This window comes from Mobula hypostoma, unplaced genomic scaffold (assembly GCF_963921235.1).
Source record: "Mobula hypostoma unplaced genomic scaffold, sMobHyp1.1 scaffold_137, whole genome shotgun sequence".
NCBI classification, from domain to species: Eukaryota; Metazoa; Chordata; class Chondrichthyes; order Myliobatiformes; family Myliobatidae; genus Mobula; species Mobula hypostoma.
The window spans coordinates 205,447-229,127 of NW_026948205.1; the positions used below are offsets into that span (position 1 = coordinate 205,447).

General features: G+C 57.1%; 2 protein-coding genes across 2 annotated transcripts in view; both read right to left on the bottom strand.

Annotated features, from left to right (window-relative positions):
* The window catches only part of LOC134341806 (tapasin-related protein-like), a 32,108-nt gene extending 26,926 nt beyond the window's left edge, over nt 1-5,182 (bottom strand). Inside the window, exons 1-2 of the mRNA XM_063039744.1 lie at nt 4,940-5,182; nt 1,920-2,162 (exon numbers count right to left, since the gene is read on the bottom strand). Coding sequence (XP_062895814.1) covers nt 1,920-2,162; nt 4,940-4,976 — 280 coding nt within the window. The 5' untranslated portion in view covers nt 4,977-5,182. The remainder of the gene's footprint in view (nt 1-1,919; nt 2,163-4,939) is intronic.
* Nucleotides 5,183-6,771: 1,589 nt separating this feature from the next.
* LOC134341808 (amiloride-sensitive sodium channel subunit alpha-like) overlaps nt 6,772-23,681 on the bottom strand; it is a gene marked incomplete at its 5' end in the record, with an annotated part of 47,388 nt that continues 30,478 nt past the window's right edge. The window contains 6 exons of the mRNA XM_063039746.1: nt 6,772-7,256; nt 7,743-7,818; nt 9,703-9,755; nt 9,911-9,968; nt 15,602-15,680; nt 23,556-23,673. Coding sequence (XP_062895816.1) covers nt 6,945-7,256; nt 7,743-7,818; nt 9,703-9,755; nt 9,911-9,968; nt 15,602-15,680; nt 23,556-23,673 — 696 coding nt within the window. The remainder of the gene's footprint in view (nt 7,257-7,742; nt 7,819-9,702; nt 9,756-9,910; nt 9,969-15,601; nt 15,681-23,555; nt 23,674-23,681) is intronic.

A 23,681-nucleotide genomic window follows, 5' to 3' on the forward strand; every position in this document is an offset into this window, starting at 1 on the left:
AGAGAGAGAGAGAATGTGAGACAGAGGGAGAGAATGTGAGACAGAGGGAGAGAGAGAGTGTGAGGCAGAGGGAGGGGAGAGAGAGTGTGAGAAAGAGAGAGAGGAGGGAGAGAATGTGAGACAGAGAGAGTGGAGAGAGAGAGTGTGAGACAGGAGGAGAGGGGGGAGAGAGAGAGAGAGAGAGTGTGAGATGGAGAGAGAGGAGAGAGAGAATGTGAGACAGAGAGAGTGAAGAGAGGGAATGTGAGAGAGAGAGTGTGAGGCAGAGGGAGAGAGAGAATGTGAGACAGAGGGAGAGAGAGAGTGTGAGACAGAGGGAGAGAGAGAGTGTGAGACAGAGGGAGAGAGAGAGTGTGAGACAGAGAGAGAGAGAATGTGAGACAGAGGGAGAGAGAGAGTGTGAGACAGAGGGAGAGAGAGAGTGTGAGACAGAGAGAGAGAATGTGAGACAGAAGGAGAGAGAGAGTGTGAGACAGAGGGAGAGAGAGAGTGTGAGGCAGAGGGAGAGAGAGAATGTGAGACAGAGAGAGAGAGAGAGTGTGAGACAGAGAGAGAGAGAATGTGAGACAGAGGGAGAGAGAGAGAGTGTGAGACAGAGAGAGAGAATGTGAGACAGAGGGAGAGAGAGAGTGTGAGGCAGAGAGAGAGAGAGAGTGTGAGACAGAGGGAGAGAGAGAGTGTGAGACAGAGAGAGAGAGAATGTGAGACAGAGGGAGAGAGAGAGTGTGAGGCAGAGGGAGAGAGAGAATGTGAGACAGAGGGAGAGAGAGAGAGTGTGAGACAGAGAGAGAGAATGTGAGACAGAGGGAGAGAGAGAGTGTGAGGCAGAGAGAGAGAGAGAGTGTGAGACAGAGGGAGAGAGAGAGTGTGAGACAGAGGGAGAGAGAGAGAGTGTGAGACAGAGGGAGAGAGAGAGTGTGAGACAGAGGGAGAGAGAGAGAGTGTGAGACAGAGAGAGAGAGAATGTGAGACAGAGAGAGAGAGTGTGTGAGACAGAGGGAGAGAGAGAGTGTGAGGCAGAGGGAGAGAGAGAGTGTGAGGCAGAGGGAGAGAGAGAGTGCGAGACAGAGAGAGAGAGAGTGCGAGGCAGAGAGAGAGAGAGAGTGTGAGACAGAGGGAGAGAGAGAATGTGAGACAGAGAGAGAGTGTGAGACAGAGGGAGAGAGAGAGTGTGAGACAGAGAGAGAGAGAATGTGAGACAGAGAGAGAGAGAGTGTGAGACAGAGGGAGAGAGAGAGTGTGAGACAGAGGGAGAGAGAGAGAGTGTGAGACAGAGGGAGAGAGAGAATGTGAGACAGAGAGAGAGAGAGAGAGTGTGAGGCAGAGGGAGAGAGAGAATGTGAGGCAGAGGAGAGAGAGAGAGTGTGAGACAGAGAGAGAGGAGAGTGTGAGACAGAGGGAGAGAGAGTGTGAGACAGAGAGAGAGGAGAGAGAGAATGTGAGACAGAGGGAGAGAGAGTGGAGAGAGAGAATGTGACAGAGAGAGGAGAGAGAGAATGTGAGACAGAGAGAGAGAATGTGAGACGGAGAGAGAGACAGAGGGAGAGGGAGACAGGAGAGGCACTTTGAGACAGAGGAAGAGGGGGAGAGGGGAAAAAGAACTGGCAAAGATTGGGGGTTTCTCCCACGAATTAACGGGTCTGTCCTGCCTTCAGACAACTTTCGGGCAGCAAAGGATGGACGGAGACAAGGCCGAGTGCGAGGGGAGGAGAAATTCACTGCGCAGGGCAGGGAATGGGGCGACGGAGACAGCGGAGCGCAGGGGAGGGAGGGAGGGTCGGATACGGGGAGGGGTGTAGGGTATGAGGGACGGGCTGACGGAGACGGGGAGGGAGGGGGTGACGGAGACTACGCCGCGTGCAGCGGGGTGGCGGGGGAGCTGAACATGAAATGGGAGGGAGGAAGAAGGTATAACTCACTGTCGACCTCGATGACGATCAATTCGTCATCCCCCTCGGGAATTTGGAAGCTGCTCCAGGGGTCTGGGCTGGACTCGGAGGAGATGCTGACGTTACGTAGGACCAGCAGAGCCTTGGACCGGGAAAATGCGACCCCGAGACCCGCCGACCGAGATTTGGCCTCTTCCAAGAACCAACAGTCCACCACCACGTCGGTCACCGACCTCTCAGGGAGCTCCCCGGGGTCACCCCGGCACCCCAGAGCTGCAGGGGTCAAACACAGTGAACGTCCCTCTGTACACTGCTCTGGGTCAAACTCAGAGTGAATCTCCCTCCGCACCGTCCCATCACACACTCCCGGGGTCAAACTCAGAGTGAATCTCCCTCCACACCGTCCCATCACACACTCCCGGGGTCAGACACACAGAGTGAATCTCCCTCCAAACCGTCCCATCACACACTCCCGGGGTCAGACACACAGAGTGACCCTCCCTCCACACCGTCCCATTGCATACTCCTCCGGTCAAACACAGATTGAATCTCCCAGCGCATCGTCCCATCACACACTTCCGGGATCAGACACAGAGTGACCCTCCCTCCACACCGTCCCATTGCATACTCCTCCGGTCAAACACAGATTGAATCTCCCAGCGCATCGTCCCATCACACACTTCCGGGATCAGACACAGAGTGAATCTCCCTCCACACCGTCCCATCACACACACCCGGGGTCAGACACACAGAGTGAATCTCCCTCCACTCCGTCCCATCACACACTCCCGGGATTAGACACAGAGTGAATCTCCCTCCACACCGTCCCATCACACACTCCTGGCCTCAGACAGAGTGAATCTCCCTCCACACCGTCCCATCACACACTCCCGGGGTCAGACACAGAGTGAATCTCTCTCCACACCGTCCCATCACACACTCCCGGAGTCAGACACAGAGTGAATCTCCCTCCACACCGTCCCATCACACACTCCTGGCCTCAGACAGAGTGAATCTCCCTCCACACCGTCCCATCACACACTCCCGGGGTCAGACACAGAGTGAATCTCTCTCCACACCGTCCCATCACACACTCCCGGGGTCGGACACAGAGTGAATCTCCCTCCGCACCGTCCCATCACACACTCCCGGGGTCAGACACAGAGTGAATCTCCCTCCACCCTGTCCCATCACACACTCCCGGGGTCAGACACACACAGTGAATCTCCCTCCACACCGTCCCATCACACACTCCTGGCCTCAGACAGAGTGAATCTCCCTCCACACCGTCCCATCACACACTCCCGGGGTCAGACACAGAGTGAATCTCTCTCCACACCGTCCCATCACACACTCCCGGGGTCGGACACAGAGTGAATCTCCCTCCGCACCGTCCCATCACACACTCCCGGGGTCAGACACAGAGTGAATCTCCCTCCACCCTGTCCCATCACACACTCCCGGGGTCAGACACACACAGTGAATCTCCCTCCACACCGTCCCATCACACACTCCCAGGGTCAGACACAGAGTGAATCTCCCTCCACACCGTCCCATCACACACTCCCGGGGTCAGACACAGAGTGAATCTCTCTCCACACCGTCCCATCACACACTCCCGGGGTCAGACACAAAGTGAATCTCCCTCCACACCGTCCCATCACACACTCCCGGGGTCAGACACAGTGTGAATCTCCCTCCGCACCGTCCCATCACACTCTCCCTGGGTCAGACACAGAGTGAATCTCCCTCCACACCGTCCCATCACACACTCCCGGGGTCAGACACAGAGTGAATCTCCCTCCGCACCGTCCCATCACACACTCCCGGGGTCAGACACACACAGTGAATCTCCCTCCACACCGTCCCATCACACACTCCCGGGGTCAGACACAGAGTGAATCTCCCTCCGCACCGTCCCATCACACTCTCCCGGGGTCAGACAGAGAGTGAATCTCCCTCCACACCGTCCCATCACACACTCCCGGGGTCAGACACACAGAGTGAATCTCCCTCCACACCGTCCCATCACTCACTCCCAGGGTCAGACACAGAGTGAATCTCCCTCCACACCGTCCCATCACACACTCCTGGCCTCAGACAGAGTGAATCTCCCTCCACACCGTCCCATCACACACTCCCGGGGTCAGACACAGAGTGAATCTCTCTCCACACCGTCCCATCACACACTCCCGGAGTCAGACACAGAGTGAATCTCCCTCCACACCGTCCCATCACACACTCCTGGCCTCAGACAGAGTGAATCTCCCTCCACACCGTCCCATCACACACTCCCGGGGTCGGACACAGAGTGAATCTCCCTCCGCACCGTCCCATCACACACTCCCGGGGTCAGACACAGAGTGAATCTCCCTCCACCCTGTCCCATCACACACTCCCGGGGTCAGACACACACAGTGAATCTCCCTCCACACCGTCCCATCACACACTCCTGGCCTCAGACAGAGTGAATCTCCCTCCACACCGTCCCATCACACACTCCCGGGGTGAGACACACAGAGTGAATCTCCCTCCACACTGTCCCATCACACACTCCCGGGGTCAGACACAGAGTGAATCTCCCTCCACACCGTCCCATCACACACTCCCGGGGTCAGACACAAAGTGAATCTCCCTCCACACCGTCCCATCACACACTCCCGGGGTCAGACACAGAGTGAATCTCCCTCCACACCGTCCCATCACACACTCCCGGGGTCAGACACAGAGTGAATCTCCCTCCACACCGTCCCATCACACACTCCCGGGGTCAGACACACAGAGTGAATCTCCCTCCACACCGTCCCATCACACACTCCCTGGGTCAGACACAGAGTGAATCTCCCTCCACACCGTCCCATCACACACTCCCGGGGTCAGACACAGAGTGAATCTCCCTCCACACCGTCCCATCACACACTCCCGGGGTCAGACACAGAGTGAATCTCCCTCCACACCGTCCCATCACACACTCCCGGGGTCAGACACAGAGTGAATCTCCCTCCACACCGTCCCATCACACACTCCCGGCAGTGAATGGGAAATCTCACCGGTGAACAGGAAGAGGGGGACGATTTTGTGGAGCATTGCCGTCGGGTTTGGATGTGGGCTGCCGGTCACGGAGGCCCCGATCTGTCCCGATTTGGACGCCGCGCATCGCTTCCTCTTTCGGTTTCACAGCCTCCGGGTCTGCGCAGCCGGATCCAGGCCGGCTTGTGACTGGGCCCCGGCCGCGTCTGTACCGCCCAGCGCTGTCACCCCGCCCCGTCCGTCAGTCAGAGCCGGGGGGGGGACCGGGACCGGGACCGGGGAGCGGGCCGGGGGGGGGACCGGGGAGCGGGCCGGGGGGGGGACCGGGGAGCGGGCCGGGGGGGGGGACAGGGGAGCGGGCCGGGGGGGGGGACCGGGGGGGCGCGGGCCGGGGGGGGGGGGGGGACAGGGGAGCGGGCCGGGGGGGGGGGACAGGGGAGCGGGCCGGGGGGGGGGGGACAGGGGAGCGGGCCGGGGGGGGGGACAGGGGAGCGGGTGGGGGGGGGAGGGGTGACGGAGGATTGAGTAGGGGGAGGGTGAGGGAGGGGGAGGAGGGGAGGGGGAGGGAGAGGGAGAGGGAGGAGGGGAGGGAGAGGGAGAGGGAGGAGGGGAGGGGAGAGGGAGGAGGGGATGGAGAGGGAGGAGGGGAGGGCGTGGGGGAGGGGAGGGAGGAGGGGAGGGCGTGGGGGAGGGGAGGGAGGGGTGAGGGGTGGGAGGGGGAGGGAGGTGTGAGGGGTGGGAGGGGGAGGGAGGGGTGAGGGGTGGGAGGGGGAAGGAGGGGTGAGGGGTGGGAGGAGGAGGGGAGGACGGAGGAGAGGGGGAGGGAGAGGAGCGGAGGGGAGGGGAGGGGAGGAGAGAGGGAGGGGTGACGGAGGATTGAGGAGGGGGAGGAGGGGAGGGCGTGGGGGAGGGGAGGGAGGGGTGAGGGGTGGGAGGGGGAGGGGAGGAGGGAGGGTGTGGGAGGGAGAGTGTTGGAGGGATGGGGAGCGGGAGGGGATGTGAGAGAGTGGGAGGGAGGGGGAAGGGGAGGAGGGAGGGAGGGGGTAGGGGTGGATAGAGGGGGAGGAGGGAGGGAGATGGAGGGGGAGAGGAGGGACAGAGAGTGGAAGGGGCGGGAGGGAAAGAGGGAGGGAGAGGGACGTGTGGGGGAGGGGAGGGGGTTAGAGAGTGTGGGGAGAAAGGGTGTGGAGAGGGGAAAGAAAGAGGTGGGAGGGTGAGTGAGGGGTTAGGGAGGGGTCTGATAATGCTGGGGAGAGAGGGGGCCGAAAGAGAGATGGAGGGAGAGGAGAGAGTCAGGGAGAGGGTGAGAAGAGACAGAGGGGGCGGGAGGGGGACAGAAAGAGGTGGGGAGAGGGAGTTCGTGAGGGTGGAGAGAGGTGAGAGGGGAGGGAGAGACAGAGATAAGAGGGGGGTGTGGGAGGAGAAGAGGGTGAGAAAAGAGTGAGATGGAGTGGGAGGGAAAGTCAGATAGAGGATGAGCGAGAGAGAGGGGGAAGAGAAGATGGTCAGAGCGCAGGAGAGAAAGAGGGAGTAGGGAGGGAGAAGAGGGCGAGAAGGGATTGAGAAAGGGGGAAGAGTAGGGAGGCAGAGAGGGTGAGATGTGTGAAATATGAGGGGAGGCTGATGCAGGGGGTGGGATAGAGGGAGGGAGTGAGGGAGGAGGAGGGGAGAGATTGCGATGCTATGGCCTTGCATTCCAATCCCCCCTCCTTTCCTTTCCTTCCGTTCTGTCTCCAGCCCCTTCCCCGTCAGTCACTCCTTCTCCTCAGATCTCTTTCCCCACCCTCCCTCCCTTTCCCTCCTTCCCTCGCCCTTCCCCTCCCCAATAACGGACAGCAAAGCAGTTTGTCATCGAACCATTTATTTAAGGCCCCTGGTTTCCGCGGCGACGCTGACTAGGCCCGAACAAAATGGCCTCCTCGCCGGGCTGGAGCGGAGGACAGGAGTGGACGATTTGCGGGGGGGTTGTGGAGGCGCTGTGGGGTACATCGGTTCCCCTACCCCTCTGCCGCCGCTGTTGCCCGGTCAGGGGGCCGGCCCCCTCCCGTCCTCGGGGCCGACGTCCCACGGGGGACCGTCGACCCCGCAGGCCGGAGTCGGCTCGAGGGAGAGAATGGGACGCAGAGGGATCGGTGGGGAGCAGGACGAGCCGGGAGGGGTTTCCGGGCCGGGAGCGGGGAGAAACGAGGCGGTGCGACGCAGCCTGGGGCCCAGTGCCAGGATGAGGCAGACGGCGGCCATGTCGAGCAGCAGCTCGAGGAGCTCGACGAGGGAGAGGATGGAGGATCCGAACCAGAGGCTCCACTGGCTCCCCAGTGAGGAGAGCATCACCACGGCCTGCGGGGTGGGGGGCAGAGAAGAGCGGAGGGTCAGTAAGCAGGTCCCATTCCTGAATCAGCTGCCCTTCATCCCTTCCTCCCTACCCAGCACCCCTCATCTACATCATCCCCTCCTCCCCTACACCCCTCCCCATCTCCCTCACCCCCTCCCTCCCCTACACCCCTCCCCGTCTCCCTCACCCCCTCCCTCCCCGTCTCCGTCACCCCCTCCCTCCCCTACACCCCTCCCCGTCTCCCTCACCCCCTCCCTCCCCGTCTCCGTCACCCCCTCCCTCCCCTACACCCTTCCCCATCTCCATCACCCCCTCCCTCCCTGATCCGTCACCCCCTCCCTCCCCTACACCCTTCCCCGTCTCCATCACCCCCTCCCTCCCCTACACCCCTCCCCGTCTCCGTCACCCCCTCCCTCCCCTACACCCCTCCCCGTCTCCCTCCCCTACACCCCTCCCCGTCTCCGTCACCCCTCCCCGTCTCCCTCACTCACTGGGATTGCAGGCGTCTCCTTGGTGGTTTTAAAATTCAGCTCCCGGTAGTAAATGTTTAACTTTGCGATGGACGGCCTGCGGGGGAGAGAGACGTTTGGAGACATGCGAGAGAGAGAAGTTGGGGGTTGGGAGAGAGATGGGAGTGAGAAAGGGGGAGAGGGAAATAAGGGGAGGGAGAGAGGGTGGAAGGAAAGGGGGTTGAGGGACTGGGGAGGGAGGGAGAGGCAGAGAGGGAGAGGGGGTAGAGAGGGGGAGGGAGGGAGAGGCAGAGAGGGAGAGGGGGTAGAGAGGTAGAGGGGGAGGGAGGGAGGGAGATGGGGTAAAGAGGGAGAGGAAGAGAGGGAGAGGGGGTAGAGAGGGAGAGGGGGAGGGAGAGAGGGAGAGGGGGAGGGAGGGAGGGAGAGGGGGTAGAGAGGGAGAGTGGGGAGGGAGGGAGAGGCAGAGAGGGAGGGGGGTAGAGAGGGGGAGGGAGGGAGAGGCAGAGAGGGGGAGAGAGGGGGAGGGAGGGAGGGAGAGAGGGTAAAGAGAGAGAGGGAGAGGGCGTAGAGAGGGAGAGTGGGGAGGGAGGGAGAGGGAGAGGGGGTAGAGAGGGGGAGGGAGGGAGAGGCAGAGAGGGAGAGAGGGAGGGGGGGAGAGGGGGTAAAGAGGGAGAGGAAGAGAGGGAGAGGGGGTAGAGAGGGAGAGTGGGGAGGGAGAGGGAGAGGGGGTAAAGAGGGAGAGGGGGTAGAGAGGGAGAGTGGGGAGGGAGGGAGAGGGGGAGAGAGGGAGAGGGGGAGGGAGGGAGAGGGGGTAAAGAGGGAGAGGAAGAGAGGGGGAGGGGGTAGAGAGGGAGAGGCAGAGAGGGAGGGGGGAGGGAGGGAGAGGCAGAGAGGGAGGGGGAGGGAGGGAGAGGCAGAGAGGGAGGGAGGGAGAGGCGGGGAGGGAGGGAGAGGCAGAGAGGTAGAGGAGGAAGGGAGAGGCAGAGAGGGAGAGAGGGAGGGAGGGGGAGAGGGAGGGAGGGAGAGGCAGAGAGGGAGAGGGGGTCGAGAGGGAGAGGGGGTCGAGAGGGAGAGGGGGAGAGGGAGAGGGGGAGGGAGGGAGGGAGGGGGGTAAAGAGGGGGGAGGGAGGCAGAGGGAGAGGGGGTCGAGAGGGAGAGGAGGGAGGGAGAGGCAGAGAGGGAGAGGGGGTCGAGAGGGAGAGGGGGAGGGAGGGTGGGGGAGAGGGAGGGGGGAGGGAGGGAGAGGCAGAGAGGGAGAGGGGGTAGAGAGGGAGAGGGGGAGGGAGGGGGAGAGGGAGGGAGGGGGAGAGGGAGGGGGAGGAAGGGAGAGGGAGGGAGGGAGAGGGAGAGGGGGAGGGAGGGAGGGAGGGGGGTAAAGAGGGGGGAGGGAGGCAGAGGCAGAGAGGGAGAGGGGGTCGAGAGGGTGGGGGAGAGGGAGGGGGAGGGAGGGAGAGGCAGAGAGGGAGAGGGGGTAGAGAGGGAGAGGGGGAGGGAGGGGGAGAGGGAGGGAGGGGGAGGAAGGGAGAGGGGGAGGAAGGGAGAGGGAGAGGGGGAGGGAGGGAGGGAGAGAGGGAGGGAGAGGGGGAGGGAGGGAGGGAGAGGGGGAGGGAGGGAGGGAGGGGGGTAAAGAGGGGGGAGGGAGGGAGGGGGGTAAAGAGGGGGGAGGGAGGCAGAGAGGGAGAGGGGGTCGAGAGGGAGAGGGAGAGGGGGGAGGGAGAGGGAGAGGGGGGAGGGAGAGGGGGAGGGGGAGGGAGGGAGAGGGGGGAGGGAGAGGGTGAGGGGGAGGGAGAGAGAGGGAGAGGGGTAGAGAGGGAGAGGGGGGGAGGGAGGGAGAGGGAGAGGGGGTAGAGAGAGAGGGAGGGAGAGGGAGAGGGGGTAGAGAGGGAGAGGAGGGAGGGAGAGGCAGAGAGGGAGAGGGGGTTGAGGGAGGGGGAAGGAGGGAGAGGGGGTAGAGTGGGAGACAGCCCCGACAAACACTCACCGACTGGACGTCCCGATTCCGCCCTCCTGCTCCAGGACGGGGAAGGTCCAGACCTGGTTGGGGTGAGGGAGGGGGGAGATTGGAAGTAGACAAGAGGGTGATTTGCATGTGGGGGTGGTGGTGCGTGGCAGGGGCTGTGCGCGCGGTCGAAGTGGGCACCCCCCCTCAACCCGTGGCGCATGGGGAAACCAGCCCCAGCTGAACCTACCTGGGATTTCCTCGACGGGTAGGTCCCGTACCCGGCCACCATGGTGTACTCCGTCTGCCTGGCGGGGGAGGGACAGATCCGGAGGTCAGGAATGGAATACCGAAAAGGAAACCGTCCGGCCCAGGCCCTTCGGCCCCAGAATACAGTACTACCCCGTCCTCTCCCACCTGTCTCTCTGTCTCTCTCACTTCACCCTCCATCTCCCTGGTCTCTCCCACCTCACCCCCGTCTCCCTCCCATCGTCCCCCCTCCTCTCCCACCTCTCTGTCTGTCTCCCTCCCTTCACCCTCCATCTCCCTCGTCTCTCCCACCTCACCCTCATTTCCCTCCCATCACCCTCCATCTCCCTGGTCTCTCCCACCTCACCCCCGTCTCCCTCCCATCGTCCCCCCTCCTCTCCCACCTCTCTGTCTCCCTCCCTTCACCCTCCATCTTCCTCGTCTCTCCCACCTCACCCTCATTTCCCTCCCATCACCGTCCATCTCCCTCGTCTCTCCCCCCTCACCCCCGTCTCCCTCCCATCGTCCCCCCTCCTCTCCCACCTCTCTGTCTGTCTCCCTCCCATCACCCTCCATCTCCCTCGTCTCTCCCACCTCACCCTCATTTCCCTCCCATCACCGTCCATCACCCTCGTCTCTCCCACCTCACCCCCGTCTCCCTCCCATCATCCCCCCTCCTCTCCCACCTCTCTGTCTCCCTCCCTTCACCCTCCATCTCCCTCGTCTCTCCCACCTCACCCTCATTTCCCTCTCATCACCGTCCATCTCCCTGGTCTCTCCCACCTCACCCCCGTCTCCCTCCCATCGTCCCCCCTCCTCTCCCACCTCTCTGTCTCCCTCCCATCACCCTCCATCTCCCTCGTCTCTCCCACCTCACCCTCATTTCCCTCCCATCACCGTCCATCACCCTCGTCTCTCCCACCTCACCCCCGTCTCCCTCCCATCGTCCCCCCTCCTCTCCCACCTCTCTGTCTCCCTCCCTTCACCCTCCATCTTCCTCGTCTCTCCCACCTCACCCTCATTTCCCTCCCATCACCGTCCATCTCCCTCGTCTCTCCCCCCTCACCCCCGTCTCCCTCCCATCGTTCCCCCCTCCTCTCCCACCTCTCTGTCTGTCTCCCTCCCTTCACCCTCCATCTCCCTCGTCTCTCCCACACCCTCATTTCCCTCCCATCACCCTCCATCTCCCTCGTCTCTCCCACCTCACCCCCGTCTGCCTCCCATCGTCCCCCCTCCTCTCCCACCTCTCTGTCTGTCTTCCTCCTTTCACCATCCATCTCCCTCGTCTCTCCCACCTCACCCTCATTTCCCTCCCATCACCCTCCATCTCCCTCGTCTCTCCCGCCTCACCCTCATTTCCCTCCCATCACCGTCCATCTCCCTCGTCCCTCCCACCTCACCCCCATCTCCCTCCCATCGTCCCCCTCCTCTCCCACCTGTCTCCCTCCTATCACCCTCCATCTCCCTCGTCTCTCCCCCCTCACCCTCGTCTCCCTCCCATCGTCCCCCTCCTCTCCCACCTCTCTGTCTGTCTCCCTCCCTTCACCCTATATCTCCTTCGTCTCTCCCACCTCACCCCGTCTCCCTCCCATCGTCCCTCTCCTCTCCCACCTCTCTGTCTCCCTCCCTTCACCCTCCATCTCCCTCGTATCTCCCCTTCTCTCTCCTATTTACCCCCTCCTCTCTCCCCACCTCACGCCCCTTCTCTCTCCACACTTTCTCTCCCCCCTCGCCCTCTCTCTCTCTTCCCGTCTCTCCCTCCCTCCCCTTCTCTCTCCTCTGTGACGGGATCTTGAATGATCCCTTATGTGAGAGAGAGAGAGAGAGAGAGAGAGAGAGGGGGGAGAGAGAGAGGGAGAGGGAGAGAGAGAGAGGTGTCCAACACGGACATCTCGTTATTGAGAGAGAGAGAGATAGATAGAGAGAGAGAGAGAGAGATAGATAGATATGTCCAACACGGACAACTAGTTATTAAGAGAGAGACAGACGAAGACTGCTTGGAGATGGTGTTATGGTTTCTCTGCAGCATGTTTACACTTTCTGCAAGGACACTGGCCGCCTCTCAGTTCCTGCAGAGTGAGAAGGGAGGGGCTACTTGATGGACGGCTGGTGTCCAGCACAACAGTATTTAAACCAGCGTAATTGCTGGTTTCACGGGACACGCCGACGCACAAGGCTGTGGTGAAGTTACCACGATCCTGTCCAGTTTCCCAGGAGTGTGGGACTGAGGAACGATTGCGAGGTATCGATCTGTGATTGTCAGTGCGTGAAAGAGCGACCCTGTGGAGTCTACCAGAGTGTCCAACCCTCGCCTGGGTTGGTAGGCTATCACTCGAAGACAGCGGGCTCTTACGGTGGTCAAGTCTGGCGAACTTGGAAGTCTCGGAGGACAACGGGAAGATCGACAGCATCAGCTCACCTGAAGAACCAAACACCTCCCTCTCTCCATCATTACTCAGCTCAATACCACGAACTGAACTCAACTTTACCCATCACCATAAGACTGCATCCACTTACCCCAGCCTTGAAGAAGCTTGTTTTTCTATTTCTACAAATATAAGTGTGTGTGTGTGTACATATATATATATATATATATATATATATATATACACACACACTTATATATATATCTATATACACATATATATGTATGTATATGTGTGTGTGTGTGTATATATATATATATATATTTATATATATATATATGTATACACACACACACACACATATATATATATCTATATACATATATATGTATATATATGCGTGTGTGTGTGTATAAACTTTGCTAAACTGTTTGACATTTATGTTACTGTGTGTTGGCGCGTGGCCAAGTGGTTAAGGCGTCGGTCTAGTGATCTGAAGGTCGCCAGTTCGAGTCTCGGCTGAGGCAGCGTGTTGTGTCCTTGAGCAAGGCACTTAACCACACATTGCTCTGTGACGACACCGGTGCCAAGCTGTACGGGTCCTAACGCCCTTCCCTTGGACAACGTCGGTGTCGTGGAGAGGGGAGACTAGCAGCATGGGCAACTGCCGGTCTTCCATACAAACCGTGCCCAGGCCCTGCGCCCTGGAGACCTTCTGGGCCATACCCTCCAAATATCCGTACCTGCCTCTTGGCTTTTTTGCACTACCTTATTTTCCATTTTCCTGTTTATGATTTATAATTTAAATTTACTCTGGATTTGTACTCCAGGGAGCACGAAGAGCAGAATCAAATACTGTATCGCTGTGATGATTGTACGCTTCTGGTATCAATTGTTTGGCGACAATAAAGTAGTATTGTTTTGATTAGTTTTCTTTTTGGGGTATTTTGTTTTTATTTCTTTTTTTCTCATGCTCCCTCTGCATTTTTTTTTCTTACATTATATTCGTATTCTGTAAGATTTTGGGAGGTTTAATATCTGTGCGTTAACCACATGACAATTACAGCAGGGAAACAGGCCATCTCGGCCCTTCTAGTCCGTGCCGAACTCCTGCTCTCACAAACTGGGTGTTAACCGAGTTTATATTTATAAATGCTAATTATTAACAATGTAATCCCAAACAACTGGAATTCTGCAGATGCTGGAATTTCAAGCAACACACACATCAAAGTTGCTGGTGAACGCAGCAGGCCAGGCAGCATCTCTAGGAAGAGGTGCAGTCGACGTTTCAGGCCGAGACCCTTCGTCAGGATTGTAATTGATATTGTAATCCCAATAGCTTTGTATTAATGCTGTGTTATGTTTAACATTTTGATATTAATAAAAATATTGGAAAAGAAAAGGGGGTCCAAAGGATCAGTGGGGACCCGAGACACAATCTGTTCCAGCTGCTACCGCCCGGGAAACGGTATCGCAGCATAAAAGCCAGGACCGACAGGCTCCGGGACAGCTTCTCCCACCAGGCCACCAGACTGATTAACTCACGCTGACACAACTGTGTTTCTATGCTGCATTGACTCTCCTGTTCTACATAACATTTATTACAAATTGCTGCAATTGGCACGTTTGAACGGAGACGCAACGTGAAGATTTTGACTCCCCGTGCACGTGAAGGATGCAAGTCGTAAAGTTAATTCAGTTCCCACTCCCCATCGGGCAGGAGGTACAGAAAGCCCCAATGCCCGTCCCACCAGGGTCAGGAACGGCTTCTACCCCGCCATTCGTCGTGGCTGTCCCTCCAGGTCGAGGACGATGGTCGTCGTTCTGCTGATCTACTTACGGGCTCTCGAGTGGCCTACCAGTCCAATCTTGGCTTTGGAAGTTCTTCCGCATCCTGGACAGGTAGTTCCAGAGGGCAGATCGGGTTTCGGTTGTTGCTGCCTCTCTTCCCACTTTCTTCCCTTTTCTTCTCGTTCCGCACATCTGCTGGCTTCGAAAGTTGCTGTCCCTTCTCGGACGACGGCTTGCCAGAGTTTCCTGAACCTGGCGTTGGTTTCCCAACTGTTGACGTCGATGTTACACTTCTTCATGTTGGCTTTTGGGAGACGTCTTTGACTCTCTCCTGTTGCCCGCCTCTCTTACGTTTGCCTTCCTTAAGCTGGGAGCAGAAGATTTGTTTCGGCAGACGTTCGTCTTTCATCCGAGCAACATGACCGCTCCATCTTAGTTGGTCCTTGACGACGTAGGCTCAATGTTTGTTATTTTTGCTTCATTTAGCACGCTGATGTTGGTTCGTCTATCTTCCCAGCCGATATTTAAGGAGTTTCGAAGACAGCGTTGATGGAACTTTTCAAGTGCCTTCAGATGTCGTCGGTATGTTGTCCAGCTTCCTGATGCATACAGGAGTGTTGGGATTACCATTGCTTTGTACACTAACATTTCGGGGTCTGTTCAGATGTCACGATCGTGAAAGACTCTCCGGACTGCAAGGAGTCTTTGGATGTCTCCGAACCCCGCTGTAATCAGACTTTTGAACCGTCCCCCCGCCCCGAGGACGATCAGATAGACTCCTGACCTCACGACCTACCTCGTCGCGGCCCCTTGTACCTCTGCGCAACCAGTCCCCGTCCCAGGACGTTGGCGGGGTTTGTCCCCGGGGCCTCCCCGCATAGCCACTTCGGTGGTGATGCCTGTTATCTGTCAAGTCGGGGACCGTGCACAATCCTGATTTGATGGAGACAGACGTGAGAGTACGGAGGAACATCTGGAAAACTTCTGGAATGCCCGGTTCGCCAACGCTGTTACTGTGTGGTAACCAGAATCTCCGGAGCAGAAGTCCTGAATCCTCGGCTTTGCGTGTTTCAGCGGCCGGGGAGAGGTCGAAGGCGCTTGGCTGAGGATGGCGCTCGGGAGGCTGTATCGGAGAGGCTGGTCGGAGGCTCGGAGTTTTCGGACGGACGGACTCAGTGTCGGCTGTGGTCGGCTGCTTCCAAAGTATCGGCAAGTTGACGGTGCCTGGAGGTTTATGGCAGGGAGTTTCTCCCTTTAGCCGCCTGCTATCGGGGACTCGGGAGTCGATCGACTCGGGGACTTTTGAGACTTTATTTACCATGCCCATGGTTTGTTCTTCATCAAATTATGGTATTGTTTTGCACTGCTGTAACTATATGTTATAATTATGTGGTTCTGTCAGTGTTAGTCTTTGATTTGTCCTGTTTTTCTGTAATGTCACTCCGGAGAAACATTGCATCATTTCTTAATGCATGTATGCATTTCTAAATGACGATAAACGAGGACTGAGTGTCCTCATAATCTGATCTACTTACCGGCAGGGTTTCCGACAGGTCTGGAAGCATCCAAGGACGTCCCCTGTGTACTCCCTGTACAGCCGGAAGTAGCAGTGTCCTGTGGGGAGGGGGAGTGGGATTAGAGAAGGGGGGGAGAGACGGCGAGGGGTGGGTGGAGAGAGAGGGAGAGATAGGGGAGGATTGGGAGGTGGAGGGGGAGAGAGAGAGAATATGGGGCAGAGAAGGGGAAGGGAGCGGGGGAGGGGTTAGAGGTGGGGGGAGGAATGAGGGACAGAGAAGGAAGAGAGATAATGGGGGCAGAGTGGGAGAGAGAGGGGAAGGGAGAGTGGGGAGGGAGGCAGGGACGGGCAGAGAGAGGGAGAACGAGATTGAGGGGAAGAGATGGGGTGTTGAGAGTGGGACAGAGGGGGGAGACAGTGGGAGGGGGGGAGGAGAGGAGGGAGGAGAGATAGGGAGAGAGAAGAAACGGAGAGAGGGGGAGGGATTAGAAAGGGGGCAAGGAGGAGGGAGAGACAGAGTGCGGAGGGAGAGGGGGAGAGAGATAACGGGGCCGAGTGGGAGAGAGAAGGGGAAGGGAGAGAGGCTGGGACAGAGAGAGAGAGAACGAGATTGAGGTGGGGGAAGAGGTGGGGTGTTTGAGAGTGGGGAGAGGGAGAGAGCAGGATGGGGGGGAGATAGTGGAAGGGCAAGAAAGAGGGAAGGGAGAGGAGGAAGAGAAAGAAAGAGGGAAGGGAGAGGGGGAAGAGAAAGGAAGAGGGAAGGGAGAGGGGGAAGGGAAAGAAAGAGGGAAGGGAGAGGAGGAAGAGAAAGAAAGAGGGAAGGGAGAGGGGGAAGGGAAAGAAAGAGGGAAGGGAGAGGAGGAAGAGAAAGAAAGAGGGAAGAGAGAGGAGGAAGAGAAAGAAAGAGGGAAGGGAGAGGGGGAAGGGAAAGAAAGAGGGAAGGGAGAGGGGGAAGAGAAAGGAAGTGAGGGAGTGAAAGTTGGGGGGAAGAAAGAATTCCGGAAAGATCACACACAGAGGTTAACACCCTCAGCAATGAGGCAACGGAGGTCACATAATGCCCTCGGCAACCAAACTGAGAGGCCTGAGGCCTACATGTCGGACCCTTAGCAACGGGACGGAGAGGCCTGAGGCCTATGTCGAACACTCTCAGAAACAGGACACTGAAATCCTCGGGCTTCACGGAGCATCATTACGGACAGGACACGGGAAACCTCTCCCTACTGTGGCGGTATTGGGTTCCCCGTCCTCGAAGCCTTAAGGAAGATTTTAAGCCCTGTCTGACAGAGGTTTCTACAGGTAGCCTCACTCTACCGAGGTTATCCTGTATCCAGCTACTCTTCCAGGACAAACTTAGTTCCCCGGACTCTGCGGTGAAGTTTTAATCATAGTAGCAATCTAACTCTATGTTTAAAGCACTTTACATACAGTTCAAAGTGTTTTATAATGGGAAAAAGTGCAAACCTTGAAATGAAATGGAAATAAACGTGAAAATAAAAGACAAGATGTTAGTCAAAAGCAAGGCCAAACGAATAGGTTCTGGGCTGCCGTTTAGGCGAGTCTCCATCCCTTACAGATATTTATAGAGGTGTTCTATGAAGGGCGTTTGATGGCTCTGGGCCTGTACTCGCTGGAGTTCAGAAGAACGAGAGGGGATCTCATGAAGAACGTAAGAAATAGGAGCAGGAGTCGGCCATTCGAGCCTGCTCTGCCGTTCAATAAGATCACGGCTGATCTGACCACGGACTCATCTCCACCCGCCTGCCTTTTCCCCAAAACCCTCAATTCCCCTCCTATGCAAAAAACAAAAATCTACCCGACCTTGTCTTAAATATATTTACTGCGGTAGCCTCCGCTACTTCACGGGGCAGAGAATTCCACCGATTCACCACCCTCTGGGAAAACCAGTTCATGGAAAGCCTACAGCACAATACAGGCCCTTCGGCCCACAAAGCTGTGCTGATCACCCTAGAACTACCTAGGCTTACACGTAGCCCTCTATTTACCTGTCCAGGAGTCTCTTAAAAGACCCTATTGTATCCACCTCCACCACCGCTGCTGGCAGCCCGTTCCACGCACTCACCACTCTCTGCGTAAAAAAACTTACCCCTTCCAGGGCTGCTCGAAGGCTCGAAGTTTTCGGACGGACTCAGAGTCCGCTGCGGTCGGGTGATTCCAATGGTGCTGCATCGACAAGTCTGCAGCGCTTGGAGGTTCATGGCGGGGAGAGTTTCTTCCTTCTACCGTCTGCGTGAGATGTTGGGGCTATAGGGACTTTGAGACTTTTTTTTTTAACGTGCCCATGGTCTGCCTTTTATCAAATTACGGTATTGCCTTGCACTGTTGCAACTATATGTTATAATTATGTGCTTTTGTCAGTTTTAGTCTTGGTTTGTCCAGTGTTTTCTTGTGATATCACTCTGGAGGGACATTGTATCATTTTTTAATGCATGCGTTTCTAAATGACAATAAACGAGGACTGAGTGTCCTCATAATCTACAGAAATGGCAGGATACTTGGTAGTCCCAGTTTAAGGAAGGCAAACGTAAGAGAGGCGGGCAACAGGAGAGAGTCAAAGACGTCTCCCAAAAGCCAACATGAAGAAGTGTAACATCGACGTCAACAGTTGGGAAACCAATGCCAGGGACAGGAAACTCTGGCAAGCCGTCGTCCGAGAAGGGACAGCAACTTTCGAAGCCAGCAGATGTGCGGAACGAGAAGAAAAGGGAAGAAAGTGGGAAGAGAGGCAGCAACAACCGAAACCCGATCTGCCGTCTGGAACTACCTGTCCAGAATGCAGAAGAACTTCCAAAGCCAAGATTGGACTCGTAGGCCACTCGAGAGCCCGTAAGTAGATCAGCAGAACGAGGACTGTCATCATCGACCTCGAGGGACAGCCACGACCACGACGAGGAGTGTGGAGGATCAGAGGGATCTGGGGGTACACGTCCAGAGATCCCTGAAAGTTGCCTCACAGGTAGACAGGGTAGTTAAGAAAGCTTAAGACTTTCATAACTCGAGGGATGGAGTTTAAGAGTCGCGAGGTCATGATGCAGCTCTAAAAAACTCTGGTTAGGCCACACTTGGAGTACTGTGTCCAGTTCTGGTCACCTCACTATAGGAAGGATGTGGAAGCATTGGAAAGGGTACAGAGGAGATTTACCAGGATGCTGGCTGGTTTAGAAAATATGCATTATGATCAGAGATTAAGGGAGCTAGGGCTTTACTCTTTGGAGAGAAGGAGGATGAGAGGAGACACGATAGAGGTGTACAGGATAATAAGAGGAATAGATAGAGTGGATAGCCAGCGCCTCTTCCCCAGGGCACCACTGCTCAATACAAGAGGACATGGCTTTAAGGTAAGGGGTGGGAAGTTCAAGGGGGATATTAGAGGAAGGTTTTTTACTCAGAGAGTGGTGGGTGTGTGGAATGCACTGCCTGAGTCAGTGGTGGAGGGAGATACACAAGTGAAAGTTAAGAGACTGCCAGACAGGTATATGGAGGAATTTAAGGTGGGGGGGCTATCTGGGAGGCAGGGTTTGAGGGTCGGCACAACATTGTGGGCCGAAGGGCCTGTACTGTGCTGTACTATTCTATGTTCTTTGTTCCACGTTACTGCTAAGGCTAATAAAATGGCTTCTCGGTAATGTTACCTGCTGGGTTAACGGTAGCGACTTGTTTGGGTTATAATTACTGATAAAGAGAACTGTATTCGTTTTCTAACCAAATAGGGTAGACGTTTATCCTTCCTTGTGCGCCTGCAAGCTATCGTTTTCCCGCGGGCTTCGGGGCGGAGGGCGCGACGGGGACAGAGGGAGGAGACGCGATGCCGAAAGCCGGGGCGGCGGGACGGTCCCCGGGCGGGAGGCCGGGGCCCAGGGTCTTCGGCCGGGAGAGGAAGGCGAGGACGGACTCGCGCGGAGCGTTTCGGTCGACCCATTCGAGGGTCGGCAGAGCTCGGAGGCCGTCAACTGGCGGAACGGGAGGCTCCGTTCTGTAAGCGCTCCGATGGATTATTTGTGCGCAGAAATGACTTGGCGCCTTGATTGTATTTGTCTCTGCCAACCCGTCACCAAGAAATACTTACAAAGTGTAATAAGACCATAAGAGAAAGGAGCAGAAGTCGGCCATTTTATCATGAGCTGATCCATTCTCCCATTTAGTCCCACTCCCCCGCCTTCTCACTATAACCTTTGATGCCCTGGCTACTCAGATACCTATCAATCTCTGCCTTAAATACACCCAATGACTCGTCCTCCACTGCCGCCCGTAGCAACAAATTCCACAGATTCACCACCCTCTGGCTAAAAGAAAAAACGTCTTCGCATCTCTGTTCTGAATGGGCGCCCTCGATAATCCTTTTAATCCTTTTTTTGATAAGCCGATTAATCATTTAATCGCACATAGAACATAGAACAGTACAGCACAGTACAGGCCCTTCGGCCCACAATGTTGTGCCGACCCTCAAATCCTGCCTCCCATATAAGCCCCCCCACCTTAAATTCCTCCATATACCTGTCTAGTTGTCTCTTAAACTTCACTAGTGTATCTGCCTCCACCACTGACTCAGGCAGTGCATTCCACGCACCAACCACTCTCTGAGTAAAAAACCTTCCTCTAATATCCCCCTTGAACTTCCCACCCCTTACCTTAAAGCCATGTCCTCTTGTATTGAGCAGTGGTGCCCTGGGGAAGAGGCGCTGGCTCTCCACTCTATCTATTCCTCTTATTATCTTGTACACCTCTATCATGTCTCCTCTCATCCTCCTTCTCTCCGAAGAGTAAAGCCCTAGCTCCCTTAATCTCTGATCATAATGCATACTCTTTAAACTGGGCAGCATCCTAGTAAATCTCCTCTGTACCCTTTCCAATGCTTCCACATCCTTCCTATAGTGAGAACTGGACACAGTACTTCAAGTGTGGGCTAAACAGAGTTTTATAGAGCTGCATCATTACCCCGCGACTCTTAAACTCTATCCCTCGACTTATGAAAGCTAACACCCCATAAGCTTTCTTAACTGCCCTATCCACCTGTGAGGCAACTTTCAGGGATCTGTGGACATGTACCCCCAGATCCCTCTGCTCCTCCACACTACCAAGTATCCTGCCATTTACTTTGTATTCTGCCTTGGAGTTTGTCCTTCCAAAGTGTCCCACCTCACACTTCTCTGGGTTGAACTCCATCTGCCACTTCTCAGCCCGCTCCTGCATCCGCATGGCGTACCGTCTGTTATCTGGCAGGGTGGGGTACATCACACAGCATCCACACAAACTCGATTACCCAGTTTGGTGGGGCCGAAGGCCGCTCCCCGCTGGACGGCAGAGAGCTGAGCGAGCCTGAGGCCTACCGAGGGGCTGCGCGGTCCTCACGGAGGGACCAGAAGTGGAGAGAGAGTGAGCAGCTTCAAGTTCCTGGGTGTCAAGGTCTCTGAGGATCTAACCGGGCCCCAACATATCGCTGTAGTCTTAAAGAAGGCAAGATAGCGGCTATACTTCATTAGGAGTTTGAAGAGATTCGGCACGTCCGCAAATACACGCACAAATCTCTATAGATGTACTGTGGAGGGCATTCTGACAGGCTGCATCACTGCCTGGTACGGAGGGGTTACTGCACAGGACCGAAAGAAGCTGCAGAAGGTTGTAAATCTAGTCAGCTCCATCGTGGGCACTAGCCTACAAAGTACCCAGGACATCTTCAGGGAGCGGCGTCTCAGAAAGGCAGCGTCCGTTATTAAGGACCCTCCAGCACCCAGGGCATGGCCTTTTCTCACTGTTACCATCGGGCAGGAGGTACAGGAGCCTGAAGGCACAGACTCAGCGATTCAGGAACAGCTTCTTCCCCTCTGCCGTCCGATTTCTAAATGGACACTGAGATCTGGGACACTCCCTCACTATTTTTAACATATAGTATTTCTCGTTTTTGCATGATTTTTAATCTGTTCAGGATATGCATACTGTAGTTGATTTAGTTATTTAATTTATTTTTCTTAGTAACATAGAAAGCCTGCAGCACAATACAGGCCCTTCGGCCCACAAAGTTGTACCGATCACGTCCCTACCTTAGAACTACCTAGGCTTTACCCATAGCCCTCTATTTTTCTGAGCTCCATGTAGCCATCCAGGAGTCTCTTAAAAGACCCTATCGTTTCCGACGCTGGCAACCCATTCCACGCACTCACCACTCTCTGCGTAAAAAACCTACCCCTGACATCTCCTCTGTACCTAAATTGTACCTTCTATATTATGTATTGCACTGAACTGCGGCTGTTAAGTTAACAAATTTCTCACGTCCCATGCCGGTGATAATAAACTGGCTGGGTCATCATGAAACGGGGCACTGGAGGGCTTATCTTACATCCAGCTTCCAAGAGCCGTGCGACGCCAGAAGGTTCGGCCTGGATCCAAGTGCCCTTTAGCGATGGGTCGTGCAAAAACCCCCCCTGCTTTCCTGCAATAACGGGGACGCAAGAAAACTTGGATGGCGTACAAAGGCCCTGAAAACAGGACGGACTGGCCTGGGGCCCTTAGCAACGGGACGGACTGGCTTGGGGCCCTTAGCAACGGGACGGACTGGCCTGAGGCCCTTAGCAATGGGACGGACTGGCCTGGGGCCCTTAGCAATGGGGTGGACTGGCCTGGGGCCCTTAGCAATGGGATGGACTGGCCTGGGGCCCTTAGCAATGGGGCGGACTGGCCTGGGGCCCTTAGCAACGGGACGGACTGGCCTGGGGCCCTTAGCAACGGGACGGACTGGCTTGGGGCCCTTAGCAACGACGGACTGGCCTGAGGCCCTTAGCAATGGGATGGACTGGCCTGAGGCCCTTAGCAATGGGATGGACTGGCCTGGGGCCCTTAGCAACGGGACGGACTGGCTTGGGGCCCTTAGCAACGGGACGGACTGGCTTGGGGCCCTTAGCAATGGGGCGGACTGGCCTGGGGCCCTTAGCAATGGGGTGGACTGGCCTGGGGCCCTTAGCAATGGGATGGACTGGCCTGGGGCCCTTAGCAATGGGGCGGACTGGCCTGGGGCCCTTAGCAACGGGACGGACTGGCCTGGGGCCCTTAGCAACGGGACGGACTGGCTTGGGGCCCTTAGCAACGGGACGGACTGGCCTGAGGCCCTTAGCAATGGGATGGACTGGCCTGAGGCCCTTAGCAATGGGATGGACTGGCCTGGGGCCCTTAGCAACGGGACGGACTGGCTTGGGGCCCTTAGCAACGGGACGGACTGGCTTGGGGCCCTTAGCAATGGGGCGGACTGGCCTGAGGCCCTTAGCAATGGGGCGGACTGGCTTGGGGCCCTTAGCAACGGGACGGACTGGCCTGGGGCCCTTAGCAACGGGACAGTGGCCTGGGGCCCTTAGCAACGGGACAGACTGGCCTGGGGCCCTTAGCAACGGGATGGACTGGCTTGGGGCCCTTAGCAATGGGGCGGACTGGCCTGGGGCCCTTAGCAATGGGATGGACTGGCCTGGGGCCCTTAGCAATGGGGCGGACTGGCTTGGGGCCCTTAGCAACGGGACGGACTGGCTTGGGGCCCTTAGCAACGGGACGGACTGGCTTGGGGCCCTTAGCAATGGGGCGGACTGGCCTGAGGCCCTTAGCAATGGGATGGACTGGCCTGGGGCCCTTAGCAATGGGGCGGACTGGCCTGGGGCCCTTAGCAACGGGACGGACTGGCTTGGGGCCCTTAGCAACGGGACGGACTGGCTTGGGGCCCTTAGCAATGGGGCGGACTGGCCTGAGGCCCTTAGCAATGGGGCGGACTGGCTTGGGGCCCTTAGCAACGGGACAGTGGCCTGGGGCCCTTAGCAACGGGACAGACTGGCCTGGGGCCCTTAGCAACGGGACGGGCGTCCCTCAGAGAGGAAGGGGGTGGGGACGGCAGGCGTACTTTTCAGCAGAAGGGAAGGCCGCAGGAGTCGCTAGCGACCGACGGCGGGGGCGGGGGGGGGGAGGGAAGCGAGACTCACCCCAGCCGCGGTGCCGGAAGGAGTCACAGTACTCGGAACCGGAGGGCAGGGGGTAGCTGTAGTGAGCACAGCCGCAACGGGACACCATGGTCAGCTGAAAGCACGAACGCAGACAGGCCTGTGGAG